The sequence below is a fragment of the Spinacia oleracea genome, chromosome 6, assembly GCF_020520425.1.
Source record: "Spinacia oleracea cultivar Varoflay chromosome 6, BTI_SOV_V1, whole genome shotgun sequence".
Classification (NCBI taxonomy): domain Eukaryota; kingdom Viridiplantae; phylum Streptophyta; class Magnoliopsida; order Caryophyllales; family Amaranthaceae; genus Spinacia; species Spinacia oleracea.
Window position 1 is genome coordinate 134,205,254 of NC_079492.1, and position 26,131 is coordinate 134,231,384.

Genomic DNA, 26,131 nt, shown 5'->3' on the forward strand with positions numbered 1-26,131 from the left:
GTAGGAGTGAACCATGAAACAGAATGTATGAATATATTCTGTCAACTGTCTGTACAAAGAAAAGACAAGCCATTAAGAATGACAGAAAAGCTTTGCAGTTGATTGCCTGATAGTACTGTCAATCAGTAAAATTCAGAAAATGAAGCTTTGACAAAAAAGAGAAGATTCTAAACGAAATGGAAGAGAGGGAGAAAAAAGCACAGAGCGGGAATTCAATATTAATAAAAAAAAACTTTAGACAGGACAGTCTAATGGACGGTCAGAAAAATAGAAAATAGTATGTAATCATCTTTGTGGAAAAATTCAGAAGGGAACATATTCATTCTCTGCCTTTACAGGATTCTGGTACAAGACCCTGTAAACTTAGGCTGGAGAGATGGTCTCACTTCTCTAAACTCCCATTTTAAAACAAATGCTGAAGATTTGAAAAAAGAAAACACAGGATCAATTTCCTTCATGACTCACCTGGTGAGTTTAATTACAAAACACTCTGCAATCTAATACTGAAAGCTCTTAGTCCTCGAACTTACCTCGTTTCTTATTTTGAAGCCAAGGTCCCCAAGGTAAATGCTTTTTGCTTGGACAGCCTCTTAGTACACTAAATACTAATGCAACAAAAGAATTTCAGAGACAAAAGCAAGTATTTTTTGCCTTGCATTTGTGTTAAATCTCACATCATATCAAGAGCTCCTATGTCACTAGTATACATTCCCTCTATCAGAATCATACAGTGCTCCAACTTAGTAACCACTAACGGGGCGTATTTGAGAACGCAACTTACTACCTTGGAAAATACAAATGCATTATCCTAACAATAGTGTGGAACTTTATTTGGGACACAAGAAGTATGTTTTGCCGGTGGAGATACATGAAGCCGTAATTCCAATCTGGCAAGTTACAAGATAGCTACACAGGCATCTGTATTACAGCACTCGCAGCTTTAATATTTGTTTTGTGGAGCTTGTTGCATACTTGCATATTGCAAAACTTTGCGCAATAAAAAATTTGTTCCTAGGGAAATTAACCAGTGAAATTTGTTCCTAGGGAAATTTGTTCTATTTTTTCTAGGGAAATTTGTAATATGCAAGTATGCAACAAGTGTAGGGGTTGTGCCCAATGGTCAAAAACAGTAATTGGAAAAACAATTACTGTTTTTGTGCCCAATGGTCAAAAACAGTAATATGCAAGTATAAAAAATTTGTTCCTAGGGAAATTTGTTCTATTTTTTCAAACCAAAAATACTTGCCCAATTAACAAAAAGTAGCATTATCCTGACGCAATAAAAATCCTAGCCCTTTCTCCATTTCCAGTGTAGGGGTTGTGCCCAATGGTCAAAAACAGTAATTGTGAATTTATAGGTTTGAAAGAATTGAATATGGCAGTATGGGAGTGTTAATATTTTCAGGCCTTGGATGCGAAACTGTGAAGTTATAATTACTAGCAAAAAGAATAATATTGAAAAATTGGATCAATCAATAAGTACTAAATCCATAGATTGAATGAAATATAACTAAAATATTAAAACTAGATCAATCTAGAAGAGAAGGGAGAATTGAGAAAGTACCTGTAATTTGGAAAACAAAGATGGCTGGAGAACCTTATCAGCTGGCCAAGAGAAATTTTTGAAAAAGAGTTTGTTGCGCACAAAAGAGTGGATCAGGCAGAGATTTTCTGGAAACGAAGGGAAATAGTTTCCATCAGATGGAAATTGTTTTCAATCAGAACTTTCTTATCTTGCCCAAACAAAATAAAGGAAATGAAGAAGCGCTCTTCAGGAATATAATTTCCGATTTTCCTCGTACAAACAGAGCCCAACTCTTTCTGAAGAAATGTAGGAGCTTTTCATGCTCCTGGTTTCCTATGACAGCAATGGGTTGTCAGATCCTAATACATGGGGTGTTAAAATAATAACATGCAGTTATTCAATGCTGCACTTGTGCCATCTTCCCTGATACTCAGCAAAAGATGTTTCAGCGAAAGATGGTCTTTATTTTGATATGAAGCAAAAGACACTAAAAGGGTGGGCACACAACTCTAGTGACGCTACTTCCAGCTCAAGAAATATTATGGCTGGACAAATTATACAGTTGCTGTTAAGAAAAATGCGCTTCATACAGACGCAGTCAGAAATAAGAGCTGTGACACGCAGTAAAATTGGAAAGAGTAAACAAACTTGTCCATGCAACACTATGTGCTCTGCTCTGGGATAAAAAGGAAAACATTCCAGAACAATTGACTTGCAATATCAAGGATAGATGCAACAAATAAGTTAGAAAAAATAATTTAGCAGCAACACATCTAAATTATCTAGTCATTGCTATCGAATGAACTCCTTGATACACATTACATTTGTCATACTAAGAAGCTCAAAGTTCAAGAATGTACATGGAAGAAGTTCAATAATTCATTTTAATTAGCATAGAGTTCAAAAGAATAGGTAATGGCCAATTATAAATATAACTCCACACTCTACAGGATTGGCAGAATACAGTTATCGAATGCTACATGATGCAGTCTATGGAAAATTCCATAATAATGATCAACAGACAAATCCTAAAACCAACTCAGGGTTATGATACAAAGGCTCCATCATGCAGAAACATAATAATAAAATATTGAAAGCACAGACGTCAAGGCATAGAACCAAAAAGAAAATAACCTCAGCAATGGGTGGCCTTTCCTTGTCTAAGAAAGCAAATAAAATATTCTATAAATCAAAGAAGTTTTAAACAACGACTAAAAACAACTCTGCGACACAAGGGAAGTATTAAGGAAATCGTCTCAACAAAATTTACCATATTTTATTTATTTATAAAACATTCATACACATTTTTTTCACACAAAGTTATCTCACAGTACACAAACAACAAAAAGTACATAAAATACAAGTGTCTCACCAACCATCTTCATCTCCTTCTAAAGCAGTCTGCAAAAAAATCCTACACTGCTTGAGACCTTGAGTTTAAACTTCAGTTATGGATACATCTTTACTTTTGTCAGGAAGGACAAAGTGCTCAAGCTCTGCCTTCTCGAGCTTTACATCCTCAGATACAAGTACGACTACATCTGCATGTTTTTCAGTGTGATCATTGCTTTTCGTCACCACCTCCTTCATCTTCCCTGTCTGAACTGTGGAAGAGGCACCCTGAACTTCTTTGACTGTGTCGACCAATGCACGGTTCTTATCCTCTGCCTCTTTGATCTGACTCAAGAGGTTGACCTTTTCAATAAGAAGGGCTTCTATCTTTCCCTCAACCTTTCCCAGCTTCTTCTTTAGCTTCTCAAGATCCTTGACATTGCCACCTTCCTCGTCCTTTTTACTCTTTTCCTTCTTCTTCTTTTTCTTCTCTTTCTTCTGCTCCTCCTCGTCAATATCCTCCAAATCTTTGTCACTAGTTATATCCCTAGATGCAATTTCATCCTTACACTTCTGATCATCCTTTGATTTTTTCTTATCTTTCTTTTTTTCCTTCTTGTCCTCAATGTCTTCTGCTGATTCATCTTCTACATGAGACTCGCCTTTCAGCTTCTTATCTTTCTTCAATTTCTTTTTTCCTTCTACTTCCTCCGTTTTCCTTTCTGCTTCAGATTCTCCCTCTGACTTATCCCCAACCTTATGCTTTTTCTTGTCTTTCTTTTTCTCTTTCTTTCCTTCCTTTTTGTCCTGCTGCTCTTCTGCTTCTTCTGCAAAATCTCTTGTTTTCTCATACTCGGATTTATTCTTCAGCTTATCTTTCTTATTTTCTTTCTCCCCATCCTCCTTTGACCCTGCCTCATCCTTAGTTTCCCTTTCTATGTCTTTACTTTTATGCTTCTTATCTTTCTTTTCGCTGTTCCCCTCTTCCTCTGCAGATTTTTCCTTAGAGCTTTCCTTAATTTCACAGTTTTCCATGTTCGTTTTCTTCTCTTTCTTCCCTTTATCATCATCCTTCTTTTCCTTTTTCTTATTTTTCTTGTCCTTTTCCTTCTCTTTTCCATGTTCTGACTGTACCTTAACCTCATCTTCAACCTCATGCTTCTTGTCTTCCTTCTCATTCTTCTTGTCTCCTTTCTTGTCTTTCTCCTTCGCTAGTTCTTCCTCTGATCCTTCTGCTTCCTCATGCTCGACTTCCTTATCTTTCTTAGATTCATGCTTCTCTGACCCCTCAACAACCTCATCCTTCTTCTCCTTTTTTTCATCTTCACCTTTCGGCTTCTTATCTTTCTGTTTCTTCTTCATTTCCTTCTCCTTTTTCTCCTCTGATTCTTCCTTTGTTTTTCCATCCTGCTTATTCTTATTCTTTTTCTTCTCCTTCTCCTTGTGTTTTTCTTCATCCTTCTCTTTTTTCTTCTGTTCCTTTTCATCTTTTGTATTCACATTTCCATCTTCAGACACCTGAACTTCATCCTCCAGCTTCTTGTCTTTCTTTTTCTTCTTCTTGTCTCCTTTCTTGTCTTTTTCCTTATCTAACTCTTCATCTGATTCTTCCGCTTTGTCATCTACATTCTCGGCTGCCTTTTGCTTCTTCTCAACTTTCTTTTCTGCTTTAATTTTCTTGCCATCCTCTTTTTCCTTCTGTTTTTCATCCACAGACCTATCCTTCAACTCATCTTCTTTCTCTTCTTTCTTTTTCCTTTTCTTGTCCTTATCATTTTCGATTACCTGCTGTTGCACTGATTCTTCTTTTAGATCTTCCGTCTTCAGTTGCTCAATTTTCTTTTCCTTATTATTCGTACTATCCATCTCATTACTCTCCACTTTCTTTACTCGTACAGAATCACCAATATTCTTCTCCTGTCCATTATCCATTATTTCTTCATTTTCTAGTTCACATTTATTACTCTTTTCCACTTTACCTGTTTCTTCTACTTCAACATGTATTGGAATATCATACTCTTTCAAATTTTCTTTCTCTACAACATTGGTTTCTTCTTTGCACCGCAGTTCTTCTTTTTCAACCATAACGAAATCAGAGGCATCTCCCATTTTGATTTCCTGCAGGACAAGTCCACCAAACATCAATCTCAAATAGGTCAGCAACTTGTGAAATACTGACAGTTTCAAGTCAAACTGACAGTTTCTTTCTTTTTTCCAAAGGAGGAAGAGGATGACATTTCAAACGTACAAGAATCAATTCATCAACTGAAGTTTAAACAAACTCTAAACAACTAACATTGAAATAGAAAACAACTAGACATCCACCAAAATTCAGTAAGATTAAACACATTGATGTTTATTTTTATAATTAACAAGAAGAGAGAAAATGCATATAAAGCAATAAAATTTTATCCGGTCTTGCCAAACCCACATAAACGTACACCATCAAATAGAGAGCCACACCATATCAACACGATAACACCACTGCAAGGGCTTCCCACATAAAAGGTGTACCAGTTCCTTATGATTGTAGAGGTTTTCTATTAGATTGACATTATTTCAAAAGACAGAAACATATACAATTCACTCAACAACGGACGCATCACGCATGTATACTTCAGGAAAAAATTGCTTCAAGAAGTCACTAAAAAACCATCTCTACTTCGAGAAATCTTCTCTGGATAGGGCACAGTTATAGATGACCAGAAAAGACAACCACATTTCCTCAAATTAGATATATGCAGGCTTGCCTAACAAAATTAATAAGGTTTTACATACTGCCCTGTCATAACCGCATCACATGTACCTCAAAGTTTCAATCCTAAACCTGACACTAATAAAAACATTCCAAGTTCAGGACAACCCTGAAATCATATCAGGATTCCTGGAAAAGCTGTCATATTTATAAGCAGTCGAGTAACGAGTAATTATCCAATAAGATGACATAATTTGGCCATCCAAGATGCAGCTGCTGCTTCAAAACTTGGGGGGATTTGTGTGTGTCTGTGCGTGTTGGGGGTTGGTGGGGGGAAGCAATTATACAACATCAGACCCACTTTCTAAGATCATTTCCACATTTTGCGATCAAACAACCCCAATCAATTTCAAAACTGTCCTCCTTGGAGGCTAGGAGCTATAATTTTGCTAACACGAAGTAAAAAGTTACCGCAAATTGTGCAATGATTCAAGAAATTCACTATAAAATCAGGAAAAAATACAGAAAAATCTACCACAGAATGTACCAACATGATCTAAATCCTGAATTTCAGACCGAAAAAAACCCAAATTGAAGAGCTAATCAACAGCATAAAACCTAATTGCAGAATTTCTATTAAAGATGAATACCCAAAATAAAAACTAGCAATTAAAATTAAATCAAATCAAAAACCATGTCACGAACAATTCATAATCAATCATATAAAAAGATCATCAAAATTAGAAGTAACAATTTAATTCATCGTTATGTAAAAAGTTGAGGAAAGAAATAAAAAATCAAACCTTTTGAGCTTCTTCTTTGGTCATGGCTTTGGCTTTTGAGTTCTGATCGAAGATGAGAAATTGAGAGAGGACAGAGAAATCTAGAGGCTTTCTAAAAATAGTAATGAGAAACTATGGTTTATTTATATATTTGGGTATGTAATAGTATGACTGGGGTTTGTACGTTTATAAGCTCACCGCTTTAAAGGATTGGATTTTAGAAAGGATAGACTGTTGCGTGGCACGTCAAGGACGATGCTGTCATCGAATTCGCGTACACAGTCGGTGACTGGAATAATACGGTTTCAATTCGGATTAATCATTAAAGTGACGCGGTAGAAAATTAGAATGTGGAATGCTCAACGTCGGCAGGGCTACATTAACACACGGTGTGCACGACATTTGTTAAATTCGGACAAAATATTATTATTGGTGATAGTGATATCACTCATTTATATGAACACTAGTTATTGATTTGCATCGATAAACAATAATCTATATCTAGTCTATTATTTAAAAAGGATAATCATAAATAATTAGATGATACGTGTCACTCTCATTTTTCACCCATAAATTTATTTTTTGTTTTTTAATTTTTCCATTTTACATTTTCAACACTACTTCATCTTCCTCATTCAATACCAATTTTAACACCATTTAATTCATATATTCATTCAACATCTTCTAGCTACTCCATCTCTCTCTTTAACGCTCAATTTTAATTCACCATCTAATTTATACATTTTCTTAACTTTCAAATTTCATCTATATATAAAACCATATATTCCCACTAAAATCACAAACCATCAATAAAATTAGCAGTTTAAAAGACAGCTTAACAACACTATATAATTAGCCCGTTCATTGAACGGGTTCAAAAGCTAGTTAGTGATTGGTTAAGATGGTAATGGGAGTTACTCTCCAAACATAAGGTCAAAGTTCGTGAATGGTGTGGCGTAAAGAGAAGAGTACTACGTGTCTACGTGGCACATATACATTTTTCATAACGTTTTTTTAATATATTAGTAATTTATTATAGATGTTAATTAGTTGTATTATTATATTATATTTATTATAAATTAACAATGAATTGAGACGTTGGCAACTTTGACATCCTTTGTTATGGGAAAGTGAAGGGAAAATAAATTTAGGGTGCGTTATATTCACCTGATTTCACTACAAGAATTTGTATCTTTAACGACAACCTAATTACGACGGGTCAAAAATTCCGTCGCAAAAGCCTTTTGCGACGGGGCTAACAACCAATGAATGACGGGAATAACCGTCGCAAATGTTTTTTACGACGGGACGTTTACGATGGATTTACGACGGGATTTCTATTAACGACGACCCCCTTTTATGACGGGTTCGCGACAGAAAATCCCGTCGTTAATCAACGATTATTGGCCTTTCGCGACGGGATTTTCCGTCGTTAATAGTACAATTTCTTGTAGTGTTTTCACTTATTATTTTATCTGAACTTATTTTATCTGAATTTAACTGAACTTAATTGAACTTATCAGAACTTGTTAAAACTTACCAAAACTTATTTTAGTTATAAGTTGTACTTAGTCAGCCCTTATTTTTCTTAATTTATCTTATTTGAACTTATTTTTTCTGAAATAAGTGGAAATAAGGTAAACAAAATAGGGTCTTACTTTTTTTTTTTAGGGGCACAGGGTCTTACTTTTGAGAGAGAGGTTGAGTGTTACATAACTTTTTTCAAGTCTACTTTGGAAAGTTTTCAAGCACATTTTGCTAATAAAACATGATAAATACTTGGTTAGGTATTGTTCAAACTCGACTATTTCCTTCTATCACTCTTTAAAACATAGAAGTAAATTTTAAAGGTTACTTGAAAAGTAATAGAATCGGATAAACTATTTCCAATAAATACCATGATACGAATACGAACCATTCCTATATTCTAATTTAGCATCGATCTTCCTTCGCAAATATTCTAATTCCCTGTATCAAATTATCTACATCTGACATTAATGCTAATAATCCAAAACAGAGAAATAACAAAGAAACTGGAACTTTCGTCACACAAATCTCCATTGCATAACAATTTCCTTTCATTAATCCACAAAATTGACAAAAGAGAGAAGGACTTAAATAAAATATCACATGGTGTACAAAATTGAATTACGGGGTCTCACACAACAGTTTTACCTATTTTTCCGTTTTCAGATGGTAAGAAACAAATTTTAATTATTAATTTTAAGTGGTAAAATACAAGTTTTAGTTTTTTAGGTGGTAAAAAATAATTTTCAATTTTTTTAGGTGGTAAAAAATAATTTATCCAGTAATTAATACATCGCATTTTTTGTATATGTAAGAAAGAAGAAACTACAATTATTTTCAAGCGTGAACCTGATGTAATAGAAACATGATCGAGAAGATCGTAATCGTGATCGATGTTGGCTTCGGGTGGACCGGCGTCGACTCAATGTCGGTAGCCGAGTCCGATTTCGGTGGTCTCGGACCCCATACCGGATCGAATTGGCGGTAGTTAGAGCTATCCTTAAACCGGATCCTGTGGGAAAATTTTGCAATAAATGCATTTGTGAATTGAAAATTTTACAAGAAACAATTACATAAAATTATTTACGGATTCCAAAAAATAGTCAATCATATTAATTCATTTTTGAAGAAACAATTTTACATAAAAATGTTTACGGTGTACAATAAAATGAATATTTTTAAAGGGGAATATATATATACTATTAAATTAGCTAACTTGTTTTGATATTAAAACTAGTTTTAGGCTCGGGCGATGCCCCGAATTATTATGTGAATAACAATTTTATTATATGTTTAAATAAATTATGTTTTAATATTATCACAAGATAATTTTTTGGTATTATATTAATATATTTTACAAAGATAACACGTAAAAGGTCATAGCTTAATTGGATAATGCTTTAGTGTTGAAACAGGAATTCGCATGTTCGAATCTTACGCAAAAAGATTCGATCTATTGAAAAGTTGGCATTATAATTTCTTTAAAGAAAAAAATATAATTATTTATTTGTAAGATCAATTAATATTTTAAAAGGGTGTACATTTTACATTTCGATTCGGGCCTCCTAAATTTCAAAATCAGACAATTGATTGACTCTTTTTTTTTTTTTTTTTTTTAATCATTTTATGTATATTCCGTAGAAAATGACTTAAACAATTCAAATGTATATTTATATTATCAAAAAAGTATAATATATGTATATATATTATATATATAAAGGAGGCATATTTTCTTAAATATTACAGCGCCGCCTAGGATTATTATTGGTTTCGGCCAATGAAAAATAAGATTTCTAATTTATTTTTGAATTAAAAAAATCAAGTGCCACGTAGATAATTAATTAGGTGCCACGTAGATATTTTAATTAATTAATTACTAATATATACAACTCTATCTAGAACTCTAACAATTAAACCTAAAATAAAATTCATCCAAAATCAAACACTGATCTAAAATAAAATTCATCCAAAATCAAACACTATTCTAAAATAAAATTCAATTTTTAAAATCAAACACTTATCCAATATTAGAGCGACACGTAGGAAATCTAATGCTTAATTTCGGCCAATGAAAAATAATATTTTGAAATTATTTTTGAATTTAAAATGTCGAGTGCCATCTAGATAAATAATTAGGCACCACGTAGATATTTTTATTAATTAATTATTAATATTACGCATATACAATTTCATCCAAAATCAAACACTCTAATAATTAAAAAATAAATCTAAAATGAAATTCAATCCAAAATAAAAAATAATCTAATCTAATATATAAATATAGCAGTTGTTATATAGAGGAGTTTTATTTTAATTTAACAATTTAATAGAATTCGTGCATCGCACGGGCTAAAATCTAGTAATAACCCCATTCTTCCGCCATCTTTTTTTATTAGTAATAATCTAGTAATTTTATTAGAATAACCCCATTCTTCCGCCATCTTTTTTTTTTGAGAATTCTTGGATTGCATACAACATGTTTGATAAAATGCCGAGCCAAGAATCATTGGGTTTTTGATATTTTTTCCAATCAGTTTTGAACTAAAATCTTGAAGAATCAGTCTGCCATTGTTGCAAGAAACAGAAGCTTGAAAATCACATTTGGGTATTCATTATAATAGAATACTGACACCTACTTCTAAAGCAATCACAAAGAAATTCTCAGACATGGAAGAACAAGTGAGGGCTTTGGAGGAAAAGTTGGAAGAACAAGCAAACAATATGCACTTGATAATGCAGATGATCAAGGAGATTAAGGATGGAAACGGGAACTTCGAATCTCCAAGAATATCTTCTAACGGGGGCAATCCCACAAGGCCTCAAGGTATGATCCCTAAACTGCAGTTTCCTACATTTGATGGGACAAATCCTAGAAATTGGGTGAAGAAGTGCAGTAGATACTTTGCTCTTTGTAACATTGCTAGTGAATGTAGAGTTAATTTGGCATCGTTGTATATGACCGAGAAGGCTGAAAACTGGGTTTCCAGTTATCTTGATGTAAGGAAAAATGTGGAGTGGGATGATTTCATTATTGATTTGTGTGCAAGATTTAAAGATGATAAAGGAATGCATGCTATAGAACACTTTAATAAGTTGGAACAGGGTGAAAGTTTGGAAGATTATATTGATGAATTTGAGAATCTGAGATCTGTTTTGTTACAAAATGGAAGAATGTTACCTGATGATTATGTGTTGGATAGTTTCATTGGTGGTTTGAAACCTGTAATTAAACCATTTGTCAGATCTTTTAATCCTACTACCATAGCTGAGGCTGTAAAGTTTGCTAGAATTCAAGAAGAGCAGATTGCAGCTTGTTCTTACAAATCCTTTGCTAAACCATCTTTGGTGCCACTAAACACAACCTATAAATCCTCAAATTCTGCCTCACTGCTTTCAAACTCAAATAAACCACCTCTTTTACCTACTCCCTTGATTAAGCCCACACAAATTACCAAAAACAAGCAGAACAGACCTTTTAAACACATTCCAGCTGATGTTAGAGCACAGAAAATTGCAAAAGGGCTGTGTTATTACTGTGATGAGAAATACGATAGGAATCATAAGTGTAGGTTCAGAGAACCACAACTTTTTACTGTGGAAATTCCTTGTTCTGAAGTGGTTGGCTGTGAAGAAGAGGAGGATGATCTGGGGAGTGAGACAGACTTGCTTCTTGCTGAATCTGAACCATGCATTTCAGGGCTTCCATACTATGAGAGTCATTGGAATGGTAGGCTACAAACCATTGCATATTCTGATCGATTCGGGAAGTACACATAACTTCTTGGATTTGTCAATTGCAAGGAAACTGAGATGTGAAATTGAGAGTATTAAATCTCAAGCTGTGACAGTTGCAGATGGGAACCACATAGCTTGTGAGCATAGATGCAAGAATTTTGCCTGGAAGATGCATAAAAAAGAGTTTAGTGCAGCTGTAATGATGATATCTTTGGGGGGATGTGACATGGTATTAGGTGTTCAGTGGTTGAGTACACTTGGGCAAATCAGTTGGGATTTCAAACAGTTAATCATGCAGTTTGAAGTGGACGGTGAATTGTTTGCTTTGAAGGGTGTATCACCTAAGAAACTGAAAGTAGTAGAAGGAGAGCCAAGTGAGAAGTTGTGGGATGGGGTTGCTCAATTATGTCTGTTACAAATGGTAGATATTGGTTGTCTGGGTATGGAAATGCAGGATGGAGAGTTGGATGAAGTTGATGAACCGAAACTAGTGAAGTTGAAAGAAGAATTCAGCATGGTCTTTGATGATCCAATTGATTTACCACCTCACAGGGGTGTGTTTGATCATAAAATTCCCTTGGAACCTAACACTATGCCTGTCAACATAAGACCGAACAGATATCCTCTTAAACAAAGGGATATCATTGAACAACTAGTCCAAGAAATGGTTGACAGGGGCATTGTGCAGAATAGTTCAAGTCCATTTTCTTCTCCAGTGGTGTTAGTGGGAAAGAAATTAAGACGGGACGTGGAGGTTGTGTGTTGACTATAGAGAGCTGAATAAGAGGACCGTGAAGGACAAATTCCCTATACCAGTTGTAGAGGAATTGATTGATGAATTAGCTAGTGCTGCTGTTTTCAGTAAGTTGGATCTTAGGGCTGGTTACCATCAACTTAGAATTCACCCTGATGATGTGTATAAGACGGCATTTAAAACACACACGGGACACTTTGAGTTCTTGGTGATGCCTTTTGGCCTCACAAATGCCCCGGCTAGTTTCCAGAATTGGATGAATAAGGTTTTTAAGCCACTGTTGAGGAGGTGTGTGTTTGTTTTCTTTGATGATATTCTGGTATACAACAAGAATAAAGAAGAACATTGGGTGCATTTAAGAGAAGTTTTTGAATTGATGAAAGAAAATCATGTTGGCTAAAGAAAGTAAGTGTTCCTTTGCTATAAAGAAAGTGGAGTATCTAGGACATTTTATCTCAGCAACTGGAGTTGAAACTGATCCAAGAAAGATTGAAGCAGTGTCCAAGTGGCCAATTCCTACTTCAGTTAAGGAATTGCGGAGCTTCCTAGGTCTTACTGGCTATTATAGGAAGTTTGTAAGGAACTATGCAGTGATCTGCAAACCATTAAATGAGCTTTTGAAGAAAGGAGCTTATGGTTGGAATGAAAATGCATAAAAGGCTTTTGATCAATTGAAGAATGCCTTGGTAACTTCTCCAGTTCTTGCTATCCTAGATTTTTCTAACCCATTTGTAATAGAAACAGATGCTTCAAACATGGGGATCAGAGCAGTTTTGATGCAAAATGGGCACCCTATAGCCTTTATAAGCAGAACATTGGGTCCTAAGTGGCAAAGGTTGTCAGTTTATGAGAAGGAGTTGCTAGCAATTGTTTTCGCAGTCCAAAAGTGGAAGCAATATCTAGCTGGGAGTCATTTTTTGATAAAGACTGATCAGAAGAGCCTTAAATGGTTGTTACAACAGAAGATTTCAACCCCCTTTCAACAGTTTTGGTTGTCCAAACTGATGGGATTTGACTACGACATTCAGTATAGAAGTGGGCAAGAGAATGTTGCAGCCGATGCCTTGTCAAGAGTTCAAGGATCAGAGATATTATGCATGGCAATTTCAATGGTCTCCTCTAATTTAGAACTGATGATAAAATCAAGTTATCATTTGGACCCAAGTTTGGTGGCCGTTATTGAAGATTTACAAGACCATCAAAGCTTCCATAGCTTTACACTGGAACATAGCTTGTTGAGGAAGAAGAATAAACTTGTTGTAGGGCCAGATGAAGAATTGAGAAGCAAATTGGTGCAATGGCACCATACCTCACCTGAAAGTGGCCACTCAGGTAGGGACTTGAATCTGAAGAGGATTAAGCAAGTCTTGTATTGGAAGGGTATGAAAAGGAGGGTGACTCAGTTCATCAGAAACTGCCAGGTTTGTCAGGCAGCCAAATATGACAATGCAACAAAACCGGGGCTGCTACAACCGCTACCAATTCCAGAAGAAGTGTGGTGTGATGTATCAATGAATTTCATCTCTGGTTTGCCAACATCAAATGGAAAAGATGTAATATTTGTTGTCGTTGATAGATTGAGTAAATATGCTCATTTTGTCCCTTTATTCCACCCTTATACTGCTATACAAGTGGCTCAAGCTTATTTGGATAACATTTTCAAGTTACATGGGTGGCCTAGGAGTATAGTGAGTGATAGGGATGCAGTGTTTTTGAGCACGTTTTGGAAGGGACTGTTCAGTTTACATGGTACTGAATTCTTAATGTCATCATCTTATCATCCGGAAACAGATGGTCAGACGGAAGTAGTAAATAGGTGTTTAGAAACCTATTTGAGGTGTATGTGTGGTGACAGTCCAAAAGATTGGTGTAACAGCCTAATAATTCCTTGCTTTTTATAAAACATTTTCCGACTTAAAACACAGGAATTACCAAGATATTACCGCCACCGTGATAACGGCTAAGGCTATTTACCAGAATTACGCAGCGGAATTAACTAACTTTCAAAACATATTAAATAAATAGTTAATGGTAATTAAAACAAGTTGGAACCGTTGAGGCCCAAACTAAACAAACCGTTTGAAAATCCATTAACTGAAAATAGCAGTAGTAGTCGAAACGATAGTCATGACTAAATAAAAATAAAGAGTAAATAGAGTTTATAAAATACGGAAGAATAAACTCTCAACTCGAATCCCATGATAACTTCCCCCGCAAGTTATCTCTACAAACCTGCTTATTTAAAAATCTACTCCCCAACAACGCAAATGCAATTGATGGATCATCATAGGGTCATTAAGGCAAAGGCCATGACCAGAAGACATGAAGCACGAAGTCAGCAAAAGCTGAGTACGAACAAGCTAGAATAACATTCTATCCTAACATGCTTCACTCGACAATTAAATAATCCATATGCAAAAGCCATATAATAAACAAGTAAACATGGAGACAAGACTCGACACGAGACACGACTCTTAACTCACAGTTTAATAAAAAGTAGCTTCGAACGGGTAAAGTAAAGTATCCTCAAAAGGAAAGAAAGGGTGATGGGAGCCAACCATACACCAAAATAAGTCGGGCTACCGACAGTCGGGCCATACCGACAGGAATTCCAATGCACAACGGCATAAAAGAGAATGAAACAACGTCTTGTATCATTCTAGGAGTACAAGTTTTCCGGCAAGACTCCCCCCATTGTTCATACTCAAGGTATATACGTTCCAAGAGTTTTGAAGCTCTTTGGGTTACACTTTACGTTAATTAATATGTTATGTTCAAGACGACTCAAGACACAACATACAAACAATTGAACAATTAAACAATTCAACAATTCAACAATGACTCTTTAATATTTTACTTCTTTAGGACTTGTGATCAAACAAGACTCAAGTGAAATTACTCCCATTGTTCCTTCTCAAAAACACAGTTTGAGATAACCCGACATTGCCTGTTAACAACCGGGGTGTGCCCTTAGCACGAATTGTCCTTAATTCAATTCACATAGACTCTCTAACATATTCTATCCCTTGGTAGAATATATATTGCTCACTGGCAATATTCGACTGGCTCAATAATTATGCTAGACATCCTGTACTATAGCATAATAATAATAATAACTTGCATGCGCACTACTCATACATGCAAACCAACTTGAACAACATGCTTGACATAATTCAACGATTATAAAAGTCCATAACATGATAGTTCAACAGAATCTATAAAGCATAATTCAATTCATAACATGCTCGTTCACATAGATTCAACAATAATAACAACATGCTCGTTCTCAACATTAAACATGAATTCATAATAACATATTCATTCCCAATCATCAAACATGAATTCATAGCATATAAGTTCACATGATTCGCATTCAATACACTTCACAAAGTCCTCAAGGGATGGGTGGTCACCCTAGTCTTGTACGTACCTGGAATACCTAAATACGGGGGCCACTGTGCGAATCACGACTCACTAGAAATCAACTCCTATAAAACAAATAAGAGAACTAAATTATTATCCATGTTTACTAAATTTTCAGCAACTATTTAAGAAACTAAAACCCTTAGTTTAATTAAAAATTCATTCATTAATTGGTAATTTGATAGTCTCAAATAGTCAACTCAAGTCCTAGTATAAAAACATTGACTTTTTCGTTTTAAAACTCTTAAAAACCAACTTTTTAAAGCTTATAACCAATCTGAAAATTTTGATTGATTCCCATAATTTAAATTGACATTAAATTATGTAAATCAATTGCTTAATCAATTTGAAACCAAAACCCTAGCAATAGTTTAATCTGAAAACATGTTTTGACTTCAAAAATCAACACTTTATAAACATATTAAATCTGAAAATCATAATTTAAATCATCAAAACCATTCTCTTTAATTAAAACACAATACTTACCCAATACGGTGTTCATAACCGTTTTAATTAGTCTAAACAATCCAATAATTAAATTTAATCACAATAATTAAAACAATTTAAAACTGAAAATTAATATTTTTGAAAACATATTTTTATTAAATCATTGATCGACACACACACACACAACGATTAATTAAATCGTGTGTGTGTGCCGATCAACACACACGATCGCAATCAACAACAACAACACAGCAGCGCACGCAACGCACCAGCAAGGTGCGCGCGCGCGCGAGGGACAGGGCAGGCGAGCAAGGCACAACGCACACACGAGCACGAGGCTCAGCGCACGACGGGACGCAGGGCTGCAGGCTGCGGGCTGCGGGACACGGCACACGCGCACAGCAGCAGCTATGGGGCTACGCTGTGGGGCGAGGCACGAGGAGAGGGGCAGCAAGGGCGCGAGCATGCAAGCACTTGGTGTGCTACGCTGCGGCTGCGAGGCTGGGCACGCACGGCACGACGCGAGGGCTGGGCACCACACACACGGCACACTCGTGCCTTGGGCTGCAAGAAAGCCGGATGAAAAAGAGAGAGAGGAGAGGTGTGGGGTGTGCCGCAAGAAAGAGGGAGAGGAGAGGGAGTGTGAAGTTTGTGAGGGTTTAATGAGAGGGTCTATTTATAGTTTTTCTCTCCCATGTGGGCTAGGCTATGGTAGTTTGAGTTGGGCTTATTACCGGGCTCAATTCATTAAATCCCTTGCAAGCTTTGTTGGGTTTAATTAAAACAAAACGACCAGGCTTTAAGTTTATTAAATTCGTTTTTGAAATACGACCCAACAATTCCCGACAAAATAAATTCCTTGAATTTATTTAATAAAATACGGTTTTCGAAATAATTAATATTTAAATTAATTAAAAATAAAAAGCATTTAATTCTCATTAAATGAAATTACTTTGTAAAAATACAACGAAATGCTTTATAAATATAATAAAATATATTTATAATAATAGAAAAATACGAGGTATTACAATTGGTGTTTGTGGCTTCCTTTAGCGGAGTGGTGGTATAACACTCACTTCCACACATCCATTAATATGACGCCATATGAAGTTGTCTATAATCAGCCACCGCCATTGCACTTGCCTTATCTTCCAAGAGAATCTGATGTTGAAGTGGTTGATAGAAGCATATAAAAAGGGAAGCAATGATTGCTGAATTGAAATTTCAGTTGGAAAAAGCTCAATCAAGGATGAAAGTTCAGGCTGATAAGAAACGATCTGAAAGATCTTTTGAAATTGGAGAATGGGTATGGTTGAAACTGCAACCTTATCGACAACAATCAGTTCAAAAGAGGGTGAATCAGAAGCTGGCATGGAAAAATTTTGGGCCATTTCAAGTACGTAGTTGATAAGATTGGAAAGGTGGCTTACAAACTGAAATTACCAGCAGATTCGTTAGTCCATGATGTTTTTCATGTGTCTCAACTCAAGAAGTTTTATGGCACATTACCCATGGCATCCCAGATTCCACCTTGGTTCTATGGGAAAGATGTCACTGAAGTTCTGCAACCTGCTTCTATTTTAGAGAGAAGAACAGTCAAACAGCAAAATAAGGCAGTAGTGCAATATTTGGTTCAGTGGGAAGGTTATGCTGAATTTGAGGCCACATGGGAGAATGCTGAAGTATTTGAAAAGAAGTACCCAAGTTTCCGGTTGAATTGAGACTTGTGGGCAAGTCTGTTGATGGGGGAATGTATGATATAGGAAGAATTGAGCTGTTAGCCTTTGGCAGGAAAAGTAGTCATAACTAACTACTTTCTGTTAGTTGTTATTCCTCTAGAAGTTTGTTAATCAGAGGCTATAAATAACAGATTGAGCATTGTAATCAATCATCACTTTTATGAATAAAATCCTTCCTTCCTCTCTTCTAGTTTCTTTCTCAATCTGATATCTCTCTCACTTCTCCTGTCTTTCACCATTTCTATTCTATCAGTCAGTATATACACTAACATATCTCTGCAGAGCTATCAGCCTGCATCATAAGAGACTAATGAATGTCGGAGACGATAACGAGGAGAGTAACGGTGACGGTGGGATGAGTGTGTTTGCTGATGAAATGCTTAGTGAAGTGCTTGCAATATGATATAACTAAGCCTGATTGTGCTTTCTATGGTGTTGGGTCTCAAGGTGGTTTTTTGACCGTGGTTTACCAGTTGTTCGTTCCTGGGTTGAGGCAGGCCGATAAGCTCTCAGCTTCCATTGTAGGATTCCAGTTCTTGATACTGGCGCTTGAGTTCTGGTTGTTATGTAAGTCTTCTTAATTTGACTCATTTACTTCAATTTACAGACTGTAGAGTGATGCAATTATGCTATTGGTAACAAAGTCAAGTAGCACTTTTGATTGTTAGTTTCTTCTCAAGTAGCAAACTACCATAGTGAGTAACAATGTGTTTTCTTTGTTATCCTGTCCTTCCATTGTGAGTCCTTGACGGATTTTGATTTTTGAGTAGTTCAACTGCAATGAATTGAGAGTATAGAGCTTAAAGGGAGAAACCTATAAACCACAAATCATTCTCTCTAAGCACCTTGGAGTTATCCTTCTACCATCCATCTGTATTTGCATGTTTGGGTTGACGTAGCCTTTCATGGTCTCATTCTGTTTTTCAACCCATGACATCTGAAATGATGTTTATGGTTGAAAAGGAATTAGCATTGGTCATTGAAGATTGAACTAATACAAAGTATTAAAGGAAATTGTAACCAATGTATACAAAATAATACTAATTCTCCGTATATTAATGATTAAGAGAAAAGGTACCATACTCATTAATTATAAACAGTAAAGTTTGACAACAAGTAAAACCCTAATGAGTAAACTAATTACATGCAGAACTTAAGGGATATATGTCGATAACTCTAATACACATTGCATATTTGCACTACTCTTGACTGTTAACATACTTATTCACATTCTTTCACAGGGAAATCTTTAACAACATTTTGGAAAGTAGAGATTATTAGAACTAATGGAAAATGAAGGAAATCTTTAATATTCATCGCCAAGATCGACTAGGCGCTCCAATTAGAGCTTCAAAATCTTTCATAACTTGAAAGTTGTCTTCAAAATTGACCGACTGTTCCACCTTTCTAATAGCCATCCTGGCTTCCTCCCTCGCTTCTTGTCTTTTCCTTTTAATTTCAGATTCTTCATTTAATATTGCAGCTGACTCTTTATCTTCTTGCCCAATTGTTTTATCACCCTGAACATATTCAGAAATTAAGTTATGTAAGTAAACTTGAATTAAAATTGAGACTAAAAGATCGAATACCTAAATAGATCGAAATTTGGAAGTGATTAGATCGAGATTAAGATTAGACAATTAATTACCTGTTGCAACGAAGTGTAACGTTGGGCTTTGAGTATGGTTTCTGCAAACCTACTCTTCAATTGTGCCACACGTAACATTTTTGATGGGGAGAGTTCAATTGCAATATCTTTGTGATGATCCCTTTCCAAATTCATTTCAACAGGCTTCCAATGTAGTATTGCACCACTGTCCATCTTCGACCTCTTCGGTTTAGGACCACCTTCTTCTTCTTCTTCTTCTAATACTTCCTCAGGTCTACGCTTCAATCCAGTAATAGAGACAGGCGTTTTTTGGTTTGATTTTTGGAAGCCATAATTTACTTTAGTTCCTACACGCTTATTGTAGCCATCAACTACTGATGGATCCTTCACTTGAGGTATTTGTGTGGATTTGATTGCAGGCTTCCTTATAACAAGTTTTAACGACCTCGATTTCTGTCTTGTCACATCACATTTAGCATAAGTTGTTGCTACTTCAGCCATCTTCGTCCTCCACTTGCAACACGTACAATCTGCAAGATCACCAGACATAAATATATATATTATTAGAAATCTATCCAAATACAAATTCAATTTCTAAACAAAATAACTGAACCAATTAGAGTTGCTACACTTAAAAACAGAGGTCTCAATTATTCAAATTAAAACAACCATGAAACCTAGAACATTCCCAAACTTTAAATCTTTGTATTATGATTTTCATGTAAAATTATGAAGTCATCAAATATACTACCGTACGACTAATTAGACCTAAAAACAACACCAAAACAAAACCAACAAAAAATTCAAACAGAATAATTTCTAAAATAATCCATACAAAACAGAAAAGTGAAGATATTGCATAAGGAACTAAAAGGAATATACGAACTTCAAGTAGAATTTCTCACAAAAAAAAACACCAAAACAAAATATATTTGACAATTTGAAACCAGAAAAATTGAAACACATCAAAAAAGTATAATGCACCAAAACAAACCTAAGAAAAAAGCGTTAAACAATTACATATTTGAATCAATAAAAACACAAATAAAATAAACAGAAAAATCGAGACAAAATACTTACCGATCGATGGAGAATTGAAGGAAAGGTGGTTGGTAGAGGCGGGCGCTGAGTATCTGGTTTTGTTGTAAGGGTTTTAAGGGTTTAGTATATGCGGGAGGAGGAGGAGGATCGAGGAAAAAGATGCAGAGATATGATGAAGGAGATGATTAATGTAGAGATGAATTGAAGGAGATGATGAAGGTAGAGATCAATTTAATGAAGTTGGTTAGGGCTGACTTATTTGTTGATTTCTCCTGAAAATTGTTGAATTATATATATTTCCGAAGAGAATTAAGTAGAATTTGTAAAACACTTCCACTAAGATTGTATCCAATCAATGAAGTTAATTTTATGTAAAGTTTCCTTAAATAAATCAAGTGAAGATATAATATAATTAGGGCTAGCTAGCTAGTTAGTTACCTTAACTAATGTAGTACAACTGTAATCCTTACACCTTTTTCCGCGTCTCAACTCCCAACGGCTACTAATTTCACTTGATTGGTCACCAAGTTTTCAATTTTATGTAAAGTTTCCTAAATCAAACTCAATTTGTAATTAGATCGAGTTTCCTAAATCTAACAACTCTATAAATATAAATATAATTCTAAAGAAGTCGAATTTTATTTCCAAACAAGCCGAAACCAGTTACAATCAAATTAGCATAAGAATCCCGTCAAAAATCAAAATTAGCATCAAAATAGTTAATAATAATGTCATCAGTAAGCCAAGATCTAAGTAATCTTAACCTCCGATCAGGTCCCAGTCTTTCAGGTGTTAGTCATCTGGGTCATGATTTCGCAGCATTCGCTATTGCATTCACGAGTGGTGTAGAATCTACAGTGATTTTCGATGATATACAAGTCGAATCAGAAGACTTCAGTCTCGTTGAACAATTTCAATCATTAGAAAGGATGACTCAAAACCTAGATCAATATATCAGCAGCAGCCATGAAGAGATCCAGATATCAGAGGGCATGATGGTACCAGCAGACAACACGGTTATGACAACTGATGTGAAGAGGGTTAGCGTTCAGGATTACTTGGCTGCTACTCGTACTAATAATGCAGAGGAACTTTGTTCTATTTGCCTTGATGATTTTAAGGAACAACAACAACAACAACAACAACAACAACTCATGTGCTTGTTGCCTTGTAACCATGGTTTTCACGAGAATTGTATTGGTAAATGGTTTAAGATCAACCACTTTTGCCCACTTTGCCGTTATGAGTTACGTAGCTGAATTCAGGAACTCATTCATTGAAGCGCGCTACCTATTTCAGTTACAATTTATTTGTTTTGGTTATTTTTATAGCTAATTAGGTTTACAAATTGTATTATTACGGATTTGCGCTTGAAGAGCCTAGGTAACTAGTCTCATATTAGTGATTGTATTATTCTCTCTCTTGGTTCATCTAAGAGTTATCAACAGTATAATTTTCCAATATTGAAATAATATGGTTTTAAATTTTGGATGTTATATAATATGGTATTAGTCTCTCTTGTACTTAGGGTAGCTCATATTCATGTCAAGAAGTAACATTATATATTTATATTAGAGACTTCTATGACAGACTTTTGTGAACTTCAGAGGTCAGAGGTACATACTCCACATCAGTAGGAGTGTCATTCAATCTTGAACAAATCGCCCCGGAAAAACAAGTATTACAACAGAACAACTCAACAATGACAATTTATCGACAAGACATGATCTCTCAGCAGGGACGAATATCAAACCTTAAATCCCTGGTTAAAGACAGAATTTCTATCACTAGATGCCTTTGCTCTCCATTTCACGATCTCTACTTCTCTCATCTTAACCCAAAATTAATTCAAAACCTCTTGGTGGGGAAGGTTCTGTTTTCTTCTTTCAGCTGCACATTTTATCAAACACCTGATGTGCATCCTTACAAATCATCAGGTAGGATACCTTATTCCCTGACTATCGAATTCCCAGCCAAAACGAGCTTCGTATTGCCTTCTCCCTGGATTTGTGTCTGTTCTTCCGTGCCCTCCGACCAGCAGCCGCCATTTTCTGGGTCGTCTCCAAATTAAGATTGTCTCTGACTTTTAAGATAAAAAGGTATGGTTCTGCTGATATTCAAGACCTACCTATCATGAAACCCCTTTCCAGGAATCAGGTTTTAGAGGTCCACACCGCACTAGACGATGCCCAAGACCTCCCTATAACCCTATATGTGGTGACTTAATTGGATAGGTTGCTGAATTTTGCAGAGAGGATGAAACAATTGGGTGATTTGATGTGTGTTGATATTGTCAAAAATGGGGAAGGTTTCCAGCAGTTTGGAAACTTTGGGTCTGTATTTAAGAGACCAATGAATGTAGGAGACGATAACGGGGAGAGTAATGGACTAATGGTAATGGTGATGGGTGGGATGAGCTAAGTGTGTTGGTGACTTGGCTAAGTCGGATAAAGCTCAGCTCTTAGCGTCCATCGTAGCATTCCAGTGCTTGATCTTGGCGCTTGAGTAAGTCTTTCAACCTTTTTGCAGCAGTTCTGGTTATTATGTAAGTCTTCTTAATTTGACTCATTGTGCATGCTTATGTCTAGTCCTTCAATCTACAGATTGTAGAATGATCCAATTATATATATGCTATTGAAAAATAGTGCACCAATTTTGATTGTTAATTTTTTCTCTAGTAGCAAACTACGATAGTGAGTCACAATGTGTTTTCATCATTATTCTGCCTCGAAACAAATTGACACTAATATTTATGAGCTTAATTCACTAATTTGACTTGCTGTGAATGCTTTTGCATTTGTTGATGATGTTGCTAATTCTGGTCTGACATATTGGTTTCTTTTTTTGGCAACATAAGTGTATGGGGGACCTTTTGACTTAGATATGTTACTGATGCATAAATAATAAACTGTTTTACGAAATATAAAACTAAATCATATAAATCTTTGAGTAACAGATATGATTGTTAATGCCATAACTCGATATACATATTTGCAGTACTCTTGACTATTAGTATAGGAGTTGAGTTGTTGATTGCCTTATTTATAATTAGAGTTCTTGTATATATGTCTGCAGACAGTTTCTGTTTTACCCCAAAATTTAAAAGAATACAAAGAAGCTAGCTAGCAGCAAATTTCAAACTTTTGATTCATGTTTAATTTACAGCCTTTCAATTGAAAGTAATTTAGGGACCTTGTTCTTAGTTTTTAATCTACTGATGCAGAACATAATCTACGCTATTACGAGATCCCAAACAGGGGAGTAATTCAATTACTAGTATACCTTCACAAGATAACAAAATCTAATACAAACTATTAAAGGAAATTCTAACCAATATATACAAAATAATACTAATACTCCGTATAGGATTAAGAAAAAGTGCCATACTCATTAATTTTAAACCGTAAAGTTTCACAACAAGCAAAACCCTAATGAGTAAACTAATTAATTACGAAATTTAATGGATGTGCATCAACAATCGACTAACTTAATTTGTAAGCTAGGGTAACAAACAATTAACTACCACCATGGGCTAGTCTCCATAATAGTCCCAAACAATTTAAAACAACTACCATCCTGCAACTTGATTGCACGTTTAGGACGTACTATTGCAAAATTCAGACGCTTTTCCGATCGAAAAGACACAATTCGAATGATATCCCCTGCCTTGAGATCCTTATCCATCTTCAGTTTCTTCCACTCATTCTTCAAAACATACTTCCAATTGGAATTGTTGTTACCGTAATTCCATCGACTCAGACACATGTTGTACACACTAGACTCCATGATTACCTTGACATCGATCTTGTTGTTTTTGTTGACATCAATTTTAGTCGCAAGTAAGGTTTCCTCATCAGGAGTTAGAAACTCTGTAGTCTGTAATTTAGGGATAGCCAATCGCCCTTGATCATCTTTAAGATCACTGTCTGTTAGATTCTTCTCCAAGATTAATTTGGCATCAGTTACATCTTTAAACTCCAAATTATTGGCGTCGATGTGTTGACGCAATAATTTCAACACTTGATTATCTGATGGGCGATTTTGTTGGTTAAGACAAGAGGCTGTTTTCTTGGGCCTGGAACGTCTGATGGGCTGATTCTGTGGGACTACGCGAACACCATGGTTGTTGATCATGGAGACCGGAACAGGATTGATGATCTTGTTTTGGTCATGATCATCATCAGAAGGCCGGTGTGGGTGTGGTTCGGAAAGTAATAATTTTAAGGTCAAATTAGGGCCTTTAACTCGGAAACAATGCTTCTTAGGGTTTGGTTTATCTTGAAGATCAATTAGATCAAAAGCCAAGGCATTAGAGCGTTTTTTAATCATAGAGACAGGAACAGGGTTCATGGTATTGTTTAAGGAATCAGTAGAAGGCTTGTTAGGGTTTTCGGGATGAAGATGAAGATGAGTAGTAGAAATAGAAAAAGGCACGGAATGAGTGGGATCGACATTGCTGTTCATCATCACAGCTTGATGGTATGCAGCGCGTATTTTCATTGGGGTTTCGGGATTCAATTCAAGCACAGAGACTTTGGTTGAGGAAAAGAATATGGAATGTAGAGATGAAATTGATGGTTAGGGTTAATTTGTTGATGTGAAGAATGGAATGTATGAATGAATATATATATAGGAGTGGAATGATCCTGAAAATTGTTGAATTTCCGAAGAGAAGCAGAGTTAGGAAATAATTAATTTCCGAAGAGAAGTAGAGTTAGGAAATAATTCAAGATTGTATCGAATGAAAAGAAGTTGATTGGTGGCCAAGTTTCCAATTTTATGTAAACTTTCCTAAATCAACTCAAGATGTAAGTAGAGTTTCCTAAACCAATTACGGAGTACAACTGAGGATGTTATTAGAGTTACAACTGTATCACTACACGATTTTCCGCGTCCTAACGGCTATTAGTTTGTTCTTTCTTGGAAATCATGGGAAATGATAAATCCAAGGAAGAATTTCACTTCTTCCAAGGAAATCACCTTTAAAAAAATGTGGATTTCCTTGGAAGAAGTAAAATTTTCCTTGGATTTATCACTTCCCGAAATCAAGCATTCACCGAACTCTTTTTTTTTTTAGGGAATTCACCGATTTTTTTTTGTAATAGCTCATCAAGAGTGAACAATGGTTAATTTTTGTGTGTTTTAATATTCTTACACTTTAGTGTCCGGGACGATGTCTCGGGTATAGTGGCGGTGTCAGGAAATTTGTACTACGGGTTCGAAATTCAAACTCAATTTTGTTTATATACAAAATATTAGACAGTATTTTTGATATCGTACATAAGATACATTGAAATTTCAGCAACGTAGTTCATAGTATAATACCCAATTAGAACGCAAAAAAATGAAAAGAAAAAGATACTATAGTAGCATTTAGTTAATTTTCATATTTTTAAAGTAATTTTATATAGGAATGAGTATAAAAAAATATACAAAGTATATAATAAACTAATGTTGCGGAGTACTTGATTTTTTTTCCTTTTAACGCAAAAAAATGGAAGGAGAAGATGATACAATAACAT

At 35.3% G+C, this 26,131-nt stretch overlaps 5 protein-coding genes across 5 annotated transcripts; 2 read left to right on the forward strand and 3 right to left on the reverse strand.

Annotated features, from left to right (window-relative positions):
* Positions 1 to 2,781: 2,781 nt before the first annotated feature.
* Positions 2,782 to 6,513, reverse strand: LOC110785320 (uncharacterized). Its single transcript, XM_021989756.2, has 2 exons — positions 6,356 to 6,513; positions 2,782 to 4,975 (listed from the first exon to the last, which is right to left on the reverse strand). The coding sequence occupies exons 1-2, from the start codon at positions 6,377 to 6,379 to the stop codon at positions 2,963 to 2,965; spliced, it is 2,037 nt and encodes a 678-aa protein (XP_021845448.2). The 5' UTR covers positions 6,380 to 6,513; the 3' UTR covers positions 2,782 to 2,962.
* Positions 6,514 to 10,528: 4,015 nt separating this feature from the next.
* LOC130463625 (uncharacterized) lies at positions 10,529 to 13,006 on the forward strand. Its single transcript, XM_056832811.1, has 4 exons — positions 10,529 to 11,588; positions 11,710 to 12,316; positions 12,369 to 12,669; positions 12,779 to 13,006. The coding sequence occupies exons 1-4, from the start codon at positions 10,529 to 10,531 to the stop codon at positions 13,004 to 13,006; spliced, it is 2,196 nt and encodes a 731-aa protein (XP_056688789.1).
* Positions 13,007 to 19,013: 6,007 nt separating this feature from the next.
* Positions 19,014 to 20,917, reverse strand: LOC130464159 (uncharacterized). Its single transcript, XM_056833609.1, has 3 exons — positions 20,649 to 20,917; positions 19,608 to 20,098; positions 19,014 to 19,479 (listed from the first exon to the last, which is right to left on the reverse strand). Exons 2-3 carry the CDS (start codon positions 20,067 to 20,069, stop codon positions 19,273 to 19,275), a joined length of 669 nt encoding a protein of 222 aa, XP_056689587.1. The 5' UTR covers positions 20,070 to 20,098; positions 20,649 to 20,917; the 3' UTR covers positions 19,014 to 19,272.
* A 172-nt stretch (positions 20,918 to 21,089) lies between these two features.
* Positions 21,090 to 22,110, forward strand: LOC130464383 (E3 ubiquitin ligase BIG BROTHER-related-like). Its single transcript, XM_056833915.1, has one exon. The coding sequence runs from the start codon at positions 21,338 to 21,340 to the stop codon at positions 21,866 to 21,868; it is 531 nt and encodes a 176-aa protein (XP_056689893.1). The 5' UTR covers positions 21,090 to 21,337; the 3' UTR covers positions 21,869 to 22,110.
* Positions 22,111 to 23,972: 1,862 nt separating this feature from the next.
* On the reverse strand, positions 23,973 to 25,536 carry LOC130463926 (uncharacterized). The gene has a single exon (XM_056833218.1). The coding sequence runs from the start codon at positions 25,107 to 25,109 to the stop codon at positions 24,129 to 24,131; it is 981 nt and encodes a 326-aa protein (XP_056689196.1). The 5' UTR covers positions 25,110 to 25,536; the 3' UTR covers positions 23,973 to 24,128.
* Positions 25,537 to 26,131: the final 595 nt, after the last annotated feature.

Excerpts from the sequence above, each read along its gene's own strand:
- LOC110785320 (XM_021989756.2), bottom strand. The coding sequence starts at position 6,379 with ATGACCAAAGAAGAAGCTCAAAAG. Across the intron at positions 4,976-6,355 it reads CCAAAGAAGAAGCTCAAAAG|GAAATCAAAATGGGAGATGC; the intron begins GTTTGATTTTTT and ends CTTGTCCTGCAG.
- LOC130463625 (XM_056832811.1), top strand. The coding sequence starts at position 10,529 with ATGGAAGAACAAGTGAGGGCTTTGGAGGAAAAGTTGGAAGAACAAGCA. Across the intron at positions 12,317-12,368 it reads CCATTTTCTTCTCCAGTGGT|AGAGCTGAATAAGAGGACCG; the intron begins GTTAGTGGGAAA and ends TGTTGACTATAG. Across the intron at positions 12,670-12,778 it reads TTTTCTTTGATGATATTCTG|AAAGTGGAGTATCTAGGACA; the intron begins GTATACAACAAG and ends TTTGCTATAAAG.
- LOC130464159 (XM_056833609.1), bottom strand. The coding sequence starts at position 20,069 with ATGGCTGAAGTAGCAACAACTTATGCTAAATGTGATGTGACAAGACAG. Across the intron at positions 19,480-19,607 it reads GTTACACTTCGTTGCAACAG|GGTGATAAAACAATTGGGCA; the intron begins GTAATTAATTGT and ends GAATATGTTCAG.
- LOC130464383 (XM_056833915.1), top strand. The coding sequence starts at position 21,338 with ATGTCATCAGTAAGCCAAGATCTAAGTAATCTTAACCTCCGATCAGGT.
- LOC130463926 (XM_056833218.1), bottom strand. The coding sequence starts at position 25,109 with ATGAAAATACGCGCTGCATACCATCAAGCTGTGATGATGAACAGCAAT.